The sequence below is a fragment of the Mytilus trossulus genome, chromosome 3 (genome assembly GCF_036588685.1).
Source record: "Mytilus trossulus isolate FHL-02 chromosome 3, PNRI_Mtr1.1.1.hap1, whole genome shotgun sequence".
NCBI classification, from domain to species: domain Eukaryota; kingdom Metazoa; phylum Mollusca; class Bivalvia; order Mytilida; family Mytilidae; genus Mytilus; species Mytilus trossulus.
This window is the reverse complement of record NC_086375.1, coordinates 56,881,484-56,900,493: the sequence shown is the minus strand read 5'-3', so window position 1 is coordinate 56,900,493 and position 19,010 is coordinate 56,881,484. Positions and strand designations below refer to the sequence as shown.

The 19,010-nt window shown below is 30.8% G+C and overlaps 3 protein-coding genes across 27 annotated transcripts in view; all 3 read right to left on the bottom strand.

Moving 5' to 3' along the window:
• The window catches only part of LOC134711928 (lysosomal-trafficking regulator-like), a 68,448-nt gene extending 68,149 nt beyond the window's left edge, over positions 1-299 (bottom strand). For both annotated transcript variants that reach the window (XM_063572943.1, XM_063572945.1), the window contains exon 1: positions 200-299. The gene's annotated coding sequence lies outside the window, so the exon portion shown is untranslated. The remainder of the gene's footprint in view (positions 1-199) is intronic.
• A 4,002-nt stretch (positions 300-4,301) lies between these two features.
• Positions 4,302-9,847, bottom strand: LOC134709572 (uncharacterized). Its single transcript, XM_063569737.1, has 3 exons — positions 8,576-9,847; positions 5,228-5,416; positions 4,302-4,720 (listed from the first exon to the last, which is right to left on the bottom strand). The coding sequence occupies exons 1-3, from the start codon at positions 9,195-9,197 to the stop codon at positions 4,608-4,610; spliced, it is 924 nt and encodes a 307-aa protein (XP_063425807.1). The 5' UTR covers positions 9,198-9,847; the 3' UTR covers positions 4,302-4,607.
• Positions 9,848-12,761: 2,914 nt separating this feature from the next.
• Positions 12,762-19,010, bottom strand: part of LOC134711926 (tubulin polyglutamylase TTLL5-like) — a 52,834-nt gene continuing 46,585 nt past the window's right edge. For 22 of the 24 annotated variants that reach the window (XM_063572920.1, XM_063572926.1, XM_063572937.1 and 19 more), the window contains 2 exons: positions 17,695-17,789; positions 12,762-13,636 (listed from right to left, as the gene is read on the bottom strand). In XM_063572920.1, the coding sequence (XP_063428990.1) occupies positions 13,629-13,636; positions 17,695-17,789 (103 nt within the window). In that variant the 3' untranslated portion in view covers positions 12,762-13,628. The remainder of the gene's footprint in view (positions 13,637-17,694; positions 17,790-19,010) is intronic. The other 2 variants (XM_063572931.1, XM_063572936.1) reach the window with 2 other exon arrangements.

Below are 19,010 nucleotides of genomic sequence, written 5' to 3'. Positions count from 1 at the left end.
ATATATCTATTGTATCATGATAAACATGTATCATGTCTAAATTATTTGACAGGTAAACAATGTATCCTGTTGACAACAGGATGAAACAAATATGACATTCTCCGGTTTTGAAAAGAAAGTAGAATTGTCCATAATCTAAATTATGGCATAATTCCCGGCTGTAAATTTGGATCAGCCAAACATCAAGCTAAAAACTCACTTTCAACCCATTACGATTGTGACAATGTTCTATATTCTGACATACTAGTATATATATTCAAAGACGGTGTTGTCACATCGTACAGCATGTGAAATTTCTAAATTTAACTTTTGCATAACAAAAATTAACCAATCAAATATCAGTTAACAAATGATCATGAATGAAAACGAGAGAGATAAATACCAACAAGTTATTACATAATGATATCCAACGTTCCCTATTAAAATAAAAATACAGATAGTGTTTTTTTTGTACTGGTATGGATAGTAAACCCCATATTGACAGAAACAAGTGCCTGTGATAGAAATCGTGAAAACATTGATACAGCATTTTTTAACCGAACTGATATAAAGAAAAAAAAACGAATTATACAGTCATGATTTGTCCATGTTATTAAGAATAAATAATAATTGTAATGGTGGTATAAAACTGTCAACGCCAGACTTCAAGTAACTTCTATGCGGGTGCACTCGACTCCGATCTTAATATTGACTAGGATTGTCAGATTTCCTATCGAAGGTCGGTGGTTTTCTCCGAGCACTCCGGCTTCCTCCACCAATAAAAACTGGTCGCCACCAAATAGTCCAAAAGCGGTTCAAACAACAGAAAATCAAGTAAGCTAAAAGATCCTATATCGAACTAGTTTCTTGGAATAATAATGCCAGTTAGAGAAATTATGGAACAAATGCATGTATATATATTAATTTAAAATGAGTCCTCTGTGTACTATTTTAAACAGTTATTACGAATCCATAATATGTAATCCATAGAGATATGTCATCAAAGTTTTGCCCAAGTTGATGAAGTTTACCAACTAACGGGAATAATTTTTTTTTATCGGAGTTCGGAATATTTGTGATTTAACTTTTTTTCAGATGAGGTTTTTGCCATTTTCTGTTTGCTTAGAATATTTTATTTAATGGTAAGTTTTATAAGATAATTATGTTCATTAGGCAAAAATGACTTTTTTTATGATTTTATAATGACTAATGAAAAAGCTTGATAATTTTATATAAGATCATTGATGAATGGCGTTCTACATTTTTGAAGAACACATGAAAGTCTTATAGAAAATGCCTTTCATCTTCTGCTGTTTGATAACATTAGTTACAGTTTATGTTTTATGTCTGTATTTTCTAAATGTAGGTATCTACCTCTTCCTATATTCAGGTGATGCTTACTGATGCATACTAAAAGTGTGTTTTTTTTAATTTATGTATCATTGTCATTTTATGTGATAAACTTAATGACGAAATAGCAACTTTTAAAATTTTGTGTGGAAATAATGATATGATTCTTATTAATAAAAAATCCCAATCTATGTTGGTTGGATCATATAGGAAGTTTATGGGTGGCAGATTCATAAGTTCGGACTAAGGAGTTTTTTTTTCTGTTTGATGTGAATATTATTTGAAACTGCATAACTTGATTCAAACATTAAAAAGTTCAACGCTCTATCGATTTTCGTAAATATAATCTATGATATTTCATAATATTGTACTGTGTCAAATGCAAAGTCATTTTGTAAGCTATTTCATAGCTGAGTTACGCTCCGTATGGTCATGATGTGTTGTAGTGAGAAATGCAGTATGAAAACAATTTAAAAGACACATTAACAACACCATTTTTAGCCTTCATTGAGATCATTTTTGTATCTTACTTCAACAAGTTTTAGTTTCATTTTTCGAAAGAGGGCAACGAACTGGATGTTTCGTAATAAATTTAATACACTTGAAGTTTGTACTGGGAGATTACTAAGCACCGATTAAAAACAATAATGTGGAAGTGAGTTTTTAAATAATAAGTCGTCATTTCACACAGACTCATTATGCCGACACTTAAAAAGAGTTAATTTATTGTTATCACAAAAAATATGTCACAACACCACGAGTGTTGTTTTGTTTTGTTCATGTACTGGATATGCTAAGTTTATACAAGGAAATAATATATATATATGTTCCTGGACATCTCATGGCTAATCACATATATTATGTCCGATTTAGAATGAAATACACTTGTTGCAGATTTACTCCTTCACTTTTACAATTATAAGTGTATATCAGCGGCTTGTTGAAACAGTTAAATAATCAGTGGCGAATCCAGAAATTTTCATAATGGGTCTTGGCCCACAAACTGCCAAAGAAAGGGTCGCTCCAGTCATGTCTCAGTGATTCCCTATATGATTAACCAAATTGTTCTCACAAAAGGGTCGGGCACTCCGATTCCTTCTTTAAAACCTCCGATAATACCTACAGATATGCAGTCCATGCATTCTACGTAATCAATCAACTTGAAGGTTTACACAGAAATGGAATTCGTCAACCTCGTTTGACATTTACTGAATTCAATAGTGGCTAGTGTCTTTTACAGCATATACACATTTCTCGATCAAACTTCGACATTTAAAACACAATTTTAATAAATAATAAGAACATTTTCCTTCCATGTTATTATAGTTCTTTCCCTTGATGTTCCGTTTTGTTTTGTATACTTTTATTGGTTACCTTGATGTTTGCGTTTTGCCAAAATCATTTACGTTTTGTAAGCCACCTCAAGAGATTTGTTATAAATCAGGCCGTTGGTTATTTCGTTTATAGTGTTTCATTTGTGTCATGATGTTGGGACCTTGTTGTGGGTGACTATAAAATTATGAGTTTTGCTCATTGTTAAAGACTGCATTAATCGGAAAGATATTTTAATCAGCAAAAAGTGCCAGCTACGCCAAATCTACAAAAAAAGGTACCATGACCAAATTGTCAGTAAAAAAGGGGCACTAACTACGAGATATAAAAAAGTAAGATTTGTTTTTCAATACATTAATGAAAATGGAATGGTGAAATAATAATTCGCTTTTATGGTTCCGGCAATTTTGTCAAAATATGCTACGAAATATAGATGATGGATTATTCACATGCGAGTGAATAATTCAACCTCATTGAATCCGTATTCATATGAACTTCAAATTGACCGCTTAGCTAGAGATGGATGTCGCTTTAGTTATTAAAGGGAAAACTTGAATGTCAATATTGCAAATGAAACAAAGGTAAATCATTTCATTGACTGATTCAATACACAATTACGTATTTTTATACAGGTAAAACGACGATTGACATATATTTGTAGTCAATAATTTGAAACTAAACAGACATAGAAAATCCAATTGCATGAGTTTGCTATCTATTTTTGTATCTATATTTATGTTTATATCGCTTATATGACCATCTCGATAGTTAATTAGTTGGAGTCTATACTTGACTTCACAAGAAATTTTGAAACATATTATCGTGCCTATGTATCGTTTAATTTAGACTTTTTATAATTTGGATAAATGTTTTAGTTTGTTATAAATCAACTATGAGAACTTGAGTTAAATCGGTGTACACAAATTTGTCGGCTGGTAACCTTAAAGGATGAAGTTTACCATTCTTTACGTCTGTTGTAAATACATGCAAATAGGCAAGTTGGTAGCCATATAGTTTGCCGGCCGTTATTGAAATTCTTGACAATATGTTAATTTTTGTATATTCCGAAGGCATACTGAATGTTTTCTCGTCAGGATATTCGAGAATGTGTTATTTTATCAGTATTGCCGTCTTGTTATGAAATAAAGTAGTTTGTGAAATGTCTCTATGAATTTCTTTATAACATGTAAGCGGAAGCTCTGAAAACATTTAAGCTGATTATTTGTTCCTTATAATGACTGACAACTATGGTTGGTATATTGTCAGAAGTAAGAAAGTTAGAGAAAATTTTAAGAAATCAATTCTAACTTCTAAGATGTCTCAATTTCATGTTCTTAATTGTAAATACCATTGTGGTAGAATTTCTTTCTAATCCCACTTAATGTTTAGCCATTGTATTTTATCTACTAAGACCAAGCAGTGACAGTGGATTTTCTGAGATTATATTTACATTTTACAGCAGATAAAACGGTAAAATTCGATAGTAATGTCCAATGCTCCTTGTCGCATCTTGTTATCTTTTGTTTGACTATAAATCTATTGGCACGCTATACTATGTTCTCTCTATACTTAAAATTCCGTATCTATGTAAAAGAAAATAACAAGTGCTTCACATGTTTTAATCTTTATATAGTGGTTATTGAGCAACACTTATCCTAGCTTACTTCTGCATATGAGAAAACATGACGGTATAAGTGATCGTTATTATATATTTATCAAGCAAATTTGGATACAGATCCGAGATCTTAATGTAAACAAGAACGATATATTATAAGCTTGAATGGTCTGCTTAGAGCTACATGTTAACAGTCATGTTTTGCATTTTCAACATTTAATGAAGTATCTGATTTCATTCGAACCATAACAAATCCATAGTTTTTTAATACAACATTACGCCAGACAAATACATTTGAATTTTATATGCTGTTGATTTTAAAATCAATCTTTCATTTCATTCCAGGAAAGAGTGATTTTACTGGCATTGAATTTCCAAAGGCATTCAGCACATTAGCTTGTAGGTCGCGTTCTCTTTTTTGTTTCTTCTGTCTGTTAAGTTCCACTGAAATGTAAAAGAAAGAGTGTTAGTGCACAAAGTATTATCACTTTACTTCTCATAGTAAAATAATGATGAGAGTTCGAGGATCTAGCAATTTTGTATTATCTCTTTCAAATGCTCTTAAAGGAAGTCTGAATAGTTAAAGTTATGAGTACAGGTAAAGAGGGGAAAACCATGATTTAACAGATGCATTAAATTTTCAGACGTGTGGTTTTCGATATTTGGTTTCCATTGTCGTTGATTTTTTTGAAAATATGCAAATTGTTAAAGAGATAAATAAGGCCTCCGGGTGCGGGAATTTCTCGCTACATTGAAGACCTATTGGTGACCTTCTGCTCAGTGTTGTTTTTTTTCTATGGTCGGGTTGTTGTCTCTTTGACACATTCCCCATTTCCACTCTCAATTTTATATTTCATATTTACGGTATGATCTAATAAACATTTTGCAGACTCCATAAAATGGAAGTTTGATTTTTCTATCCATGATGTATAATTTATATGATTTACTTACCAGCAAGTAAAACCATGTTGACTCCCCATGCAATACTCCAAAACCAACCCACTAATAAAAATGTTACAGTAAACAATTGTGACACACCAACACACACATTGACACATAATGTTACAAGTCTCTGGTCATCTTTAGTTTGAACTCGACATTTCCCACAACACAGAATTGAAAATCCACTAAGAATTGTTCCTACAATTAGAGAGTGAAAAAAATTGTGATCTTACAATAAAACAAATAGGGCTGTAAATATTCTTCTGTTGCTATTTTCATATTTAAAAAAAGCTTGGCTTATATCCTGGGATTTACATACACTAGCACCAACCATAGATGTAGTACTCATGGGTATTACATCTATGCACAAACTCACTGATTGGTTGTTATAAGAATTTCACGATGTCGATATTAATTCAGTCAGCTGATGTGGATTATCCACGTCCACTTGTATTTTTTGTCCATCTGATGAGTTAAGCCTTTTTCAACTGATTTTTATAGTTCGTTCTTATGTTGTACCGTTATACCACTGTCCCAGGTTAGGGGGAGGGTTGGGATCCTGCTAACATGTTTTACCCCGCCACATTATTTCTGTATGTGCCTGCCCTAAGTCAGGAGCCTGTAATTCAGTGGTTGTCGTTTGTTTATGTGTTACATGTTTGTTTTTCGTTCATTTTTTTTAACATAAATAAGGCCGTTAGTTTTCTCGTTTGAATTGTTTTACATTGTCTTATCGATTCCTTTTATAGCGGTATGGGCTTTGCTCATTGTTGAACGCCGTACGGTGACCTATAGTTATTTATGTTTGTGTCATTTTGGTCTTTTGTGAATAGTTGTCTCATTGGCAATCATACCACATCTTCTTTTTTATATGGTGAAAAAATATCGTCAAATTTTCAAACTTTATTTCAAGAGCATGAAACAACAGACTAAATCTGGACACAAAGTAACACCTATATGAAGTTGCATGGCACTTTTTCTAACAACATTCACTTACGCCTTGGTTCAGTGGATGAATCAAAATGAAAACTTAGTACTTAAAGTAAAAGGGAACATATTGTTGCAATGGACTCAGTGCCACTCTGTACTGCCGTGTGCTAGAATCTATTTCCTTGGTTAGTTTTTTTTATTATCTTTACTTCCATGATGATTTCATTAACTTTTTGAGAGGGGGGTCAAATTGGTTTGGTCTTTTTTAATTGTCTTGTTTCCATCCTTTAATATAATTATTGTAAAAATATAAAATGCCTTATCACTATTCGACTGAGTTTTTTTTTATTTGGTCGCCCTGTCCTGCTTCCATACAATAATCATTAAATAAGTAATTAAGGCATGTTTCTGGAAGAGGGCTGCATTGGAAATCGATTGTAAAGTGTCACTGATAAACTTGTTATCTTGTCACAATTACAAGTTTACAACTACAGGTGATTGAATTTTAGTTACCTTTCTTTTAATTATAATAACTGAAGCATTAATTGTGACAATAGATAAAAGAAGTATAACAACAGTCAATAATTTTCTACAATACATCAATTTTTAATGTCAAGTCGATAACCTTATAAGAACTCGAGTGTTTTGGGCAAACAATATGTTATGATAACCACTTTGGTAATTATCAGACTGTGAATCCTCATGTTTTAAAGGTTAGACAGACTTCTCTGTTGAGGGTTAGCAAGCGCGTTGCTTTTCAATGAGCGTAATGCAACAAATATGACAAGACTAGGGAGAATTAAAACGGTGTTTGGTGTTTGTTGCAACAAAAGTTTTGAGATTCTGCAGGTATCTTGTGTACAAAACATACTGTAGTTATACTCTTCGGTTAACCCTTCCGGATATCTGAAGACATTCCCCCGGTTGTAGGGGAGTTTGTGTTGCTCAGTCTTTAATGTTGTATGGGCTGTTGTTTGCTTTTTCGTCTAAAGTCGATTTTTGCCATGATTTTGTCGGTTATCTTCGAACGATGAGTTTTGATTGTCCCTTCTGTACCTCTTTTTAAATCGACTATACAAGTTTGCCATAATTATCATCTATATCAACGGCTGTGGCATATCACACTGATTTGATTAAGTTGTGAAATGTTTATTCTTATATAAGACTGTGATGTAAAAAAAGTAAAAGATATGAAGGGAGCAGTCAAATTCAGCCAAAGAATGACATTCAACATCAAAGAAAAAATCGGAGATATGAAAAAAAACCACAGAAAAAAGCGGTCTACAAAATACTACACAGAAAACATATGAATCGAACTTGTCAAATTTATGACAAGTCAAATGTTCTTGCTCTATAATTGATACTCTATACACTCCGGGTTGGCCATAGCAGTGGGATTATATTTGAGGATAAAGAAAAGACAAAACTGTTTATGAGTTTTAAAAATGATAAGTCAAATTCTTTTGTTTTTAAACATTGAAAATTTCAACAATGAAAAAATTACCATTAAAACAGAAGCATAACAAACAAAAAATACTATTATAGCACAAGATGAGGATCTGCGAAACAGCGATGAGTAAGCTTTTTGCATGCGACACCCTCTATTTTGATTAATTTGTAATTAATCTTGGCTGAGGAAATACATATTGAATACCCATGATGTGTTTTAACCACATGTTTTGTAACGGTCTACACACCATGAATTACGACCACAAGGTTCAAGAGCGTTTTTACCAATAGAACAAGATGCAAAAAAAAAACAATGAAAAGAACACTTCACTTTCCTTTATGACATATAAATAAAATAGAACGTAGAGAAATTACGAAAATCGTCGCCTAATGAAGTTATGGTTTCATTCTTATTGGTAATAATAACAAAACCCTTACACAAACTATTCTCTATCGTGAAAAAACACTAATATACTAGTAGTCAAGAAAGAAATATTATCTTGTTTACTTAAAAAATGCTGGTTATAATAAGAATATAAGGTATGAGTACCAATTCTGTCCATCCATGTCACAATGTGTAAAAGAAAACCCTTATAGATAAAAGTACGGTCTTCAACACGGAGCCTTGGCCCTCATCGAACAGCAAGCTATAAAGGGACCCAAAATGATTAGTTTAAACAATTCAAACAAGAAAACCAATCTATACATCAACAAAAAATACGAAAAACGAGAAACACTTGTGGACCACATAAAAAAAACCGACAAATACACACCAAAGTAGCAGGTTTATGTCTCTGCGTCTGACGATGATGTGTTAAATATACGGCAAAGAAAAAAAATGCATAGTTTCCAAGTGTTCAAAAACTAAATTGCATTAAAAATGTGATTAAGTGAAATGCAAAAGTTTGAAAATGGACGATTTTTTGCACACACAAATGAAAATGTTCTTTTAAAGTTTTCTATTGAAGTGTTACTAACCTGAGCCCGGTATAACAATATTGAGTATTAAATAAACAACGGCAAGTCCTAATGGAAGGTATGGAATCACTGACATTATCCAGGAGTCGTTAGGAACTATAATAGATCGCGGGTTTTCTATCTGCACTGGGACGGATGTCGACTGAATAGCACCGTCGACTGATAATACCGATTGGTTGTCAATTGAAAGTCTTGTTATTTCTTTTGGAATAAGAATCCTCTTCTCGGAATCCTTTTTGGTAGCTTTTTTAATTTCATTTTGTTCTTTTTTGACATGGTTTGTTTTAAAAGAAACATCTGACACTTTTGGTACTCTTCCATTTTGATTTGGCTCGATTTTTTCACATTTCATGATAGAGTTAATGTCTACAGTAGTCGAAGAATCGTTAAAACACTTATTATCCCCAGTCATATTATTTAATTTTATTTGATCTTGATCTTTAATTTGATTTTTATCATCTTTCAAATGTTCTTTCTTTCGTTCAGCAAACGTTCCTTTTTCAAATTCTTTTCCTTTTAAATTGTCACTTGGAAGTTTCGATTTAGACCTCACTAATTTGAGTTTTCCCTCGGTATTTCTCCTTGCAGCTGCAGGTGTTCTCTTTTCCGAAACAACTGACATTTTAATGTGCGTTAAAAAGATAGCATCAGTGAATTAATTTTCAATACATTTTCTATTTACTTAAATATCTCCAAACACTATTAGTTATTTGACATATCACGACGCATGAAGTATAAAATTAACACGATATATTATATATCAACAAATTTTGAAAGAATATATACTTTAGCTTGAAAACAATTATATAGCATTCCCTTAGTACTTTAATACTGAAAATCGCTATTCTCCAACGAGAAAAGTTGAAATCATAAATTCCAATTACTACAGTTACTCTAAATTACTATTGGAAAATGAAGTCTTTATCTCTTCGCACCACTGACTTCAGATATGACGGACAGCTATAGTGGAACTGAGTACGAAACAAGCAAAAGACGGAAGTGCGTAATTGCCGAACTCGAGAGTCCTTGGAAACACCCAATGTTATCACTTCTTGGTATCTCAATCCATTGTAGAACTTTTTGTTGATTAATAGCTGGTGATTGATTTCAAGTTGGTTTATATAGTCTTGATATTGTTGATTGGGATTGCACTACAATAGACCGGTTGTTGATTTTTCGATCCAAAGATGTAGAATGATATTTTCTCATTGAATGTGCCAATGATTTTTCCATTTCCTGAGTTTTATTTGGAAACGCAAAATTAAAAACATGGAAATGTTGTCTATAGTTGCGTGGCACCGTGATTTAACAAACCAATTAATTTCACTAAAACACTAAGCTTTGTCGTGCTAAAATCGACATACAATTGCATGAAAACAATTTAACCTGTTAATTTTTGTATTAAGATAAGACCTATATTTATAATCGACCTAAAACAAATGATTCAATAAGAAAAATCATTAAAAAATGGCGATCTGAAAGGCTAGTCATAGACTAAAACATGATTCCAGACTGCAAAATTGATAATGTTTTTTTATTTTATTTTAGAGTTTTACAATATGCACATATAAAAAAGATTTTTTTTTTGTCTATGCAAAATCCTATTTGAAGTGAAACTGTAAATTATGACTAAGGTATACAAATTAATTCTTTTAGTTAAGTTGTTTTCGATGCCAAGTTACCACCTAACCTTGGTCTGAATGTATCCTGTCTGGTTTTCAATTATACACAATGTAAAGCTAATAGAAGGCTTCATATGTTGTCATTGCTGTTTGGTTCTTGTCTCAATACTTATCAAATGGTGTATTTGTGTTGCAATATTACACTTCTATATCAGGTAAGGTTGAAGTTTGGCGCTTGTTAAAACACGCATAAACCCACTCCATTTGTATCCACCTGTCCTAAGTCAGGTGTCTGTTGCTCAGTGGTTAGACCGTTCTGTGTGGATCATTTTGGGATCCTTTGTATATCTTGGTATTCAGTGTGAGCCAAGACTGAGTTTGTCTCATTGGTATTTTACCACTTCTTATTTATACAAAAAGATGGATCCCAGGGAGTAATCCTCCAAACTGAGAACTTTTCGTTTTTTTTAAAGTTGAGTTTCCTACTCCTTATCTAAAAGTCATCTATTTTCGTTTTTCTCATGTGAAAGAAATAGTTAATGTATAATACTATCACAGAGGGTATTCCTACTCCTGTTTTTTTATATACTACCTTTACCAGAGATACCAATCCCTCAAATTAACTTGTCAGTCTTCATTTTTTTTTAGCCATGAAGAAGTTTTTTTTATGTGCTCATTTGGGAGACATCAAAAACAAATCAAAAGTAATTTGATAAGAATCATATCTTATTCCAAATGTGATAGACAGGAGTTAAGTGGTTTTGGAAATAATAAATTTTTTTTGTAAAGAAATTGTTGCCAGCTGACCTAAAATTATAGCTTAAATTTTCTAAAAATGGCATTCTCTAATATACCCTAATCGAAATGAATATAGCTGTTTTGTTAAAAGTGAAAACAAAAATTGCAACAATAACATCTTACAAGCAGCCACTAAGGATCAAGGCAGACATGACAAAATGAATAGGGTTTGAGCTCAGTGAAGATGAGCTAGTTTATTTCCACCACGTTTTACTGAATTAAAGGTGATGTGAATTATATGGTACATCAAGTAGCTTGAAACACAATAACCCCAAAAATGAGAATACATCAAGTGGTATATAGGAGTCTTCAAAAATAGTAAAAGATCCATTCAATATGACCCTGATAAAGCTTCTATGTTGGTGTTAATATGACCATTGTTTTTTTTTGTTATTAGTCTTTGTTAAGTGGACATTATCAAAAGAATTGTGCAGAATTTGACTGTTCTAAACTAAGAAACACTTGGTATGAATAAGTTCTATCCTATCCATAACATAGTAACAATTTCACACAATGTTTTATTGAATATAACCCTTTCCTCCATAATGACGCCTTTTGACGCCTGTGTAGTTCCTCAGTTGAAATGCTTTGACTACAAAATGTCTGCATCAGACTTAATTTTTTTTAATATCCAATATGAAAAAGATATTCATCAGAATATCTGACAGGAATTTCATTGATGAAATATTTGTTTTCACAATGCATTAATACTTTAATCCTGAGGATTTTTTTTTATTGAAAAAATCCTAAGCAAATCAAGTATGAAAGAGAAAAAAATGCCATGGAGGAAAGAGATAAGAAAGTCGTAAACTTCCTTTGCAGTGAAAAGACAGTATCTCAACATCCCAAAGGCTATTTGGCATATGCATAAGTATTTTGCGCAATGTTGAAGACTTAATGATAACTTAAAACTTGGGTAAATCATCTATTTCCACTTGTGTTACAATAGCTATATTTGTAAAAATATGAACTCAAAATTTATATTTATATTTTATTATAAATTAACATGGACATTTGATAAGTAAAATGTAAAGTTTCTACAATATTGTTATACACTATCACAGTTCAACAGTGTCAAAACAGTAAAAACAATAAATCATTTATTCAAAATATTTGACATAAACACATTCAATAAATATATCCCTATACCTTGTAGTTTTTCTTCAACAGTGTGTCCAAAGTACATTTGTTTTCACTTGCTTGTTACATTGTAACATGTATAATTCATGAGTTGCATAGCTAACTACTTCAAGCAAATGAAACTAACATTAACGAATGAATGTTTTGCCAATTTCAAAACATATGATCATATATTACTACACATTATTTTGGCCTCCAAAAAAAGGAATTACTTCTGAAATTAAAATGTTCTTTTCCTTTAATGACTTTTATCTTTTAATACAACTTAATGTCGGAAGTTGTCACATAATTGCTATTTTTAATTCTCTTATTGACAAAATACGGCAAATATCTTAATTTGGATGTTGGATATTTTACATGTAATTGAAATATAAAGGCTCCAACTTTTTATTGTTGGATTAAATAAAAAAAAAAAAAATCAAATGTATTTGAATTTGAAATGTTGTTTTCTTTTTTATTTCATACCTGCCTCACTCAATTGAGAGCTCCAATAAAAATATTTATTAAGTAAAAATTAAAATATTAGTTTTAAATATAAAAATCATAGAAACTGTCATGCTTTAATCTGAGCAGCATATTACATGTAAAAAAAAAATGAAATAGCATGAGAAAGAAAAAAATATAACATTTTCAAAAGGTATGTAAAGTCTTTGGTAAGCTATGTTGGTCCCAGGCCTGACAAAAAGTTAGGATCTCTAAATATTTGGAATGTCTCTATAATAAACATAATCTATTTTCTTACATCTGAAAACATAACCTCTAAGCTGCTTATTTTGCTTCCCAGCGTCCTGAAAAATAAGATACAAGAGTCCCAAAATCGAGGACTTTTCACCTTTAATATATATTTGAATCTAAACCCCTTAATATACATAACTGCAGTGAAAATTATGAACAATGGTGTGTTATTCCATATTTTTATTTATAATCTAATTATGACTACTCAGGTTGATCAGTGGCACCGTTAAATAAAATCTTAAAACCCTAGGGTTGGTTCAGAACACATAGTGTTCTAAACTGCCCCAAAGAATTGAAAGAAACTTTTCAAAAGTTAATGGATGATTGATACTAATTGATAATAAAACCTAATAGTTAGATAAACTAAACAAGAATTCAATACTGTGTTTTGCTTCCTTTTACATATATATTATATAAAACACAATATATCAATAAAGGTTCTATTGTGTACAGACCCTGTAAAATAAACATTCATACTAGATATACAGAAAATTGTAGGACCATCTTTTCTGACAGCAAAATACATGATAAACTGAATATATTCTCATTGTATAAAATGAATAAAACAATAAATATCTGAACTAAAAATGGTGATAAAATCAAATAAAATATTATTCTGTCTTTTAAAAATTAAAAACATTGTTCATATCACATTAAAATCTCAATGGACAAGTCATCTACATGGACGGAATACAATGGCGTTTTTCAATTCTTCTGTATTTAGTAATATTCAAGCATGGTTTCCAAAGGATGAGGTACTACCATCCTAAAAAGTAAAGAAAAACATTTAATTCAAACTCTGCCTGAATTAATGTAAAATAATTCATATTCATCAATAGCTTATTTTTAAAAAAAACTTCCCCAAATATTTACATTTGACACAAGTAGTTTCATCAAGAATTTAACTCACCTTTCCTTAAGTTTACATCACTTGGAATTTTTTTTGTAAATAAGCACCAGTTGTCTTAAAAACAACAACTTACAGTAGTCTGTATACTATCTTTGAAATTCATAACTGGAACAAAAATTATTTTACTCAACATTAGAAAGTACAAAAATAAAACTTGAGGCACAAAAAAATCCAAACACCTTTAAATATAAATCAAATATATTGATTTGGGTGAATACTCAATGAGAACTAATTCAAATAAAAGGAAGAGGGCCCTTTTGCCTAAAAGTTATTGACTGGAAGTTCATACTGTAAGGTCTTCAAACAAATTACACTACACACAAAATTAAAGGATAAGGGCGGCATAAATATTAATGTTCCTGTATCAATTTGAAAATACATAATTTTGACACATAACTGTTAGTGGGAAATATGGAGTACATGGATGTCAACCAAGTCAATATTTTGAGGAAAGTTTTTCAAATAGACAAACACTGTGGTAAATAATTTGGTTAGACTTTGTATATATTATGCCCTTAGATATAATGGGAATTAAAAAATATTTGTAAGCCAGGATTGTATAAATACAACGTATGAAGATATGTTAAGAGCATAATGTCAATGACCAAAAGAGTTCTAAAAAACAAAGTCAACTTTTTTTTTTTTAATAAATTTTAAATTTTTCAACAGGAAATTTTAGATATTTCTGCATTCAGTGCATATTAACTTAACATATATTTTTCTTTTATTTCAAGAAATTTTTAGAGTAACAGAATTGCTTATTTTGTGTTTGACTTTAAATAGTGTTTCTATGTAACAATAAACGTATTTACACTTTTGGTATTTAGCTGTATCTTGCCTCTGAAAGACCTTAGATCGACTCCGAATTACCTTTTGACGTCAAGCAACAATCACTTTTTGAATTTGAATTGTGACGTCAAATATTTTAAATTATGATGTCAAAGTTTACGGGAACCTGTGTGATTTTATGTAATGGTGGACAAATTTGCATACAAGTGTAAATACGTCTATTCATGGTTCACTTTGTTAACAATAATCCAACGTGACTTGAAACTAAATTATAATTTTCCAAAAATATCCAGTAAATGTTGGTAGCATAATATGTATTCCCTTTTCCAAAGAACATTGTATTTAATTCTTCTTTTAAACCAGTAAAAGCTAAAATTATGTCAAAAGATAATATTTAGTTCTAATGCATAAAGTATGTCATTAATAAAATGTTGTAATTTTCTGATTGTATCTGTAAAAAAATCATTGAAATTTCATAGAATTTTATACAGCTATGTGATCTTACTGAAGCAGAAATACATTAAATGGCAATTTCATTTCAAGCAATAAAATATTTACAACTTTTGACTAAAATTAACTATGATTGCTGTTTCAATAATTCATTGTTCATTTAAAACTCGGTGGGAATAAATCAATATAAAATAACTTAGCACATTTATGATGAAATATTATTTTTATAAAACACTGACATGACTGATCAAGTTGTCCACATTTTATATTAACTAAGTAATCTGAAAATTACTTTTGCCTTGATTGAATTTCTTAAACAAAACCTGTCAAATTTCCATAAAATCTAATTAAACATGAAGCATAGATTTAAGAGACCAATGTTTAATTTCCCAAAAGAGCACTGTTGAAAAAAATTATGTAATTTCTGAATCAATTAAACTGTTAAACATTAAACTTTAGACATTTTGAACAAGACTAAAGAATGAATCAATTTATACTCCATCATCCTGACAACCAAACAATATTTAGGAACAAAAGAAATTTAATATATACTGTCTGCCGATTACCGGTTCTCAAAAGCCAATTACATAAAAACCAATAATCCTTAATTTATTATTTCAAATTAAACATAATCCCATCAAAAAGTTAAGTATTATCATTATGTCTAGAACATGCGTATATAACAGGATTAATAACTTTTTTATGCGTATATAACAGGATTAATAACTTTTTTATGCGTATATAATGGGATTAATAACTTTTTAAGACAAATTTTCTGGCTACAGTTTTAAATGAGTTGAAACCATCATTATCAAATACTGTTTCATGCACATTAAAGACAACTTGAAACAAGAAAATAATACAATTAGAAAGCTAACTTAGTGGATCTTCAACCTTATTTTTGGGGCCTCAGTGGCTGATTGATCTAAGAAGTCCAACTATTGTTTCACTAGCCAGTCAATACTGAGGCTGTGAGTTGTAATCTCATACAGAATAGTTTCCAATCTTAATTGACTATTATTGTCATTTTTCCTACCGAAGGTCATGCATGGTTCTCTCTGAGCACTCCCACTTCCTCCACCAATAAATAAATAAACACCATGAAACAGCACGATAGTGTTGAAAGTGGTGTTAAATACCAATCAATCAACCTATTGGCAAATTAAGATTGTTCTTGGCTTAGAAGAGAAAAAAAACATACTTCGCATATATTTAAACAAGAATGTGTCCAAAGTACACGGATGCCCCACTCGCACTATCCTTTTGCATGTTCCATGGACCGTGAAATCGGGCAATAATCTAATTTGGCATTAAAATTAGAAAGATTATACTATAGGGAACATATGTACTAAGTTTCAAGTTGATTGGACTTCAATTATATCAAAAACTACCTTGACCAAAAACTTTAACCTGAAACTTCCACTTTCATTTTCTATGTTCAGTGGACCGTGAAATTGAAGTCAAAAGTCTACTTTGGCTTTGAAATTAGAAATATCATATCATAAGCAACAAGTGTACTAAGTTTCAAGTTGATTGGACTTCAGCGTCATCAAAAACTACCTTGACCAAAAACTTTAACCTGAACAAACGGACGCACAGACAGACGAACAAACGGAGCCACAGACCAGAAAACATAATGCCCCTCTACTATCGTAGGTGGGGCATAAAAATAAAATGAGAGGAAAAAATACATTCTAATGACAGAGTGTACCAACTTTGCTATTAACATGACCACCAATTCATGGTTAACTATCTTCAGGTTGATAAATACTAAATTCTGTTTCAGAATATTGAATCAAGACAAGACGTCATGAAATATTATAAAGTAAAGGTCACAGTGGATAAATTTTGCACAGTCTTCTAAAGCATAAATGGCTACGGCACAATACTCCTCCTCATGTAACATGTAGTTGTTTAGATCGAATAATAAAGAATCAATTCTCTGTAAAAATAGAGGTAATAGGGAAATATTTCTTGCAAGTGAAACAAAAATCAATATTTCGATATAGAGCTCCAATAGGTTTTTTTTATAGTTTAATTGCAATCAAATGAAATCTGAACCCTTGAGGAAATTAAATGAAACCTGTTTACCATCCTTGTGGAATGAACATTTTAAATTTCAGAATAATTATGATTTGTAAAACAGATTTCATTTAATCTAATATCATTTTCTAATTACTATACAAGTACTAGCAACCTAAACCATATCTATAATATCTCCCACCATTTTGAAATCTTTTTTTTTAAATTTATTTTCTATAATTTAAAGCAATTGTAACATGTATTGCTTTTTCTGTCATTGACATTAATTTGTTAACTCTTGTTAAAGTTATTAAAGCTGTTGATAGTTTATAGGATCAAAAACAATTGAGACTCCTTCAATGTTACTGAAGGATTCTTCATACGAAACTTTCAATAAAGGATAAGATAAGAATTGATCTAGCCACATTCCAAGGCTTCTCATTATTGTTTTGTTTATCATATTTTCCTGGTATTCATTTCTTTTTTTTTTTACAGAAAAGAGCATGCATAATTATTTTTTTACGTAAGCTTGAAACTAGTAACAGTGATAAAAAAGTACCAAACAAAATAAATTTTGAGTTTCAAACATATTGAGAAACCTTGATAAGGCAATGCAAATATTAATAACTAACAATACATAACACCATGAATACCTGACGCTGACGATGGTCGTGATGATCCAACATTAGGGTTGTGCTTGAGGCTGTTGTAGAAATTAAAAGTCAATGATTCCTCTGTCAATGGTTGCCTAGCAACAAAATATATGAAGCACACCATGATGCGGTGTCAAGCCAAACACAAACAACACACATATATTAGAGCTTTATGGTTATAGCAGTACTAAAGAGCAAGCAGTTTTTGAGATGTCATCCAAAGACACATTTTCAAATTCTGTAGGCATTTTTTTGTGAATCTAATTTGAACAGTTTTGATATAAACATGAGAATTACTCAACATAAGAAAAAAATAAACCAATCTCATGTCAGAAATGATACAAAATGCAAATAATTCCTTCATATCCTCCTGGCTGTGCTAATTTTCACATGGGTAGGCATTATATTTGCAAATATCTTGACACTTGGTGTGTTTACAAAGTGTAAAATACTGACAAATATGTCTACCCTTGTTAAACATAAAGAACGGCATGAACAAATTATTTGATTTTAAAAATTGGTTAATTTCCATCTTTTTAATTTTTTTTATTAAATTGTTATTATTAAATGGAAAATTCTTTCATCTTAACATACTGCTTAACAGTTGAGCAGTAAATATAAATTACTGAGTATATTTGGACTATAGAAAACTACTGAGCACTAATCTATGACCAATAAATAAGCTCCATAAAGCTCCAATATTTTCTAAGTGATGCCAAGATGCAAACAAAATAGTCTGTATGCAAGTTTTTTCTGCATTGCCATAAACTTGATGTAAAATTTTTGTAAAGTCCAATCAAATTATTTTGTATTTCAAGAAGAATTTCTTTCTTTGTATTAGTGATCAGATTAAAATATTCTCCTGGACAGTCTAAATGTTTGAAGCAAAAGTAAATAAAAACATTAAACAAACCAACATGTTGGAAGTTTGTATTAAGAATGAACTTCTTTTTTTGCAGATATCACAAGTTTGGCATTGCAGGAAAAGTAATACAAGTCATTGCATTTTCTGTATATACATATAGTGTTATATTATATAGTCAGGTATTGTTTTTAGTTACAAATTACAGCATTTATGCATTTACTAAAGCATTCTGTTAAAAACTTATACTTTTCTTAAAAACAGGACAATTTAAAATGAAAAGCTTCCACATTGTTTTCAAAATTAAAAGAAAGGTAAAAAGTCAGCATTATCCATGACTTCAGCTCTACTTTTTATATGCTCCCTGTCCCTCTTCCCTCTTTATCTGCCTCTGTCTGACAATTAAGACCAAAAGTGTAATTGCAAGTACATCTAAAGAACAAAAACTCATGCT

Excerpts from the sequence above, each read along its gene's own strand:
- LOC134709572 (XM_063569737.1), bottom strand. The coding sequence starts at position 9,197 with ATGTCAGTTGTTTCGGAAAAGAGAACACCTGCAGCTGCAAGGAGAAAT. Across the intron at positions 5,417-8,575 it reads TATTGTTATACCGGGCTCAG|GAACAATTCTTAGTGGATTT; the intron begins GTTAGTAACACT and ends CTCTAATTGTAG. Across the intron at positions 4,721-5,227 it reads CAACATGGTTTTACTTGCTG|TGGAACTTAACAGACAGAAG; the intron begins GTAAGTAAATCA and ends TTTACATTTCAG.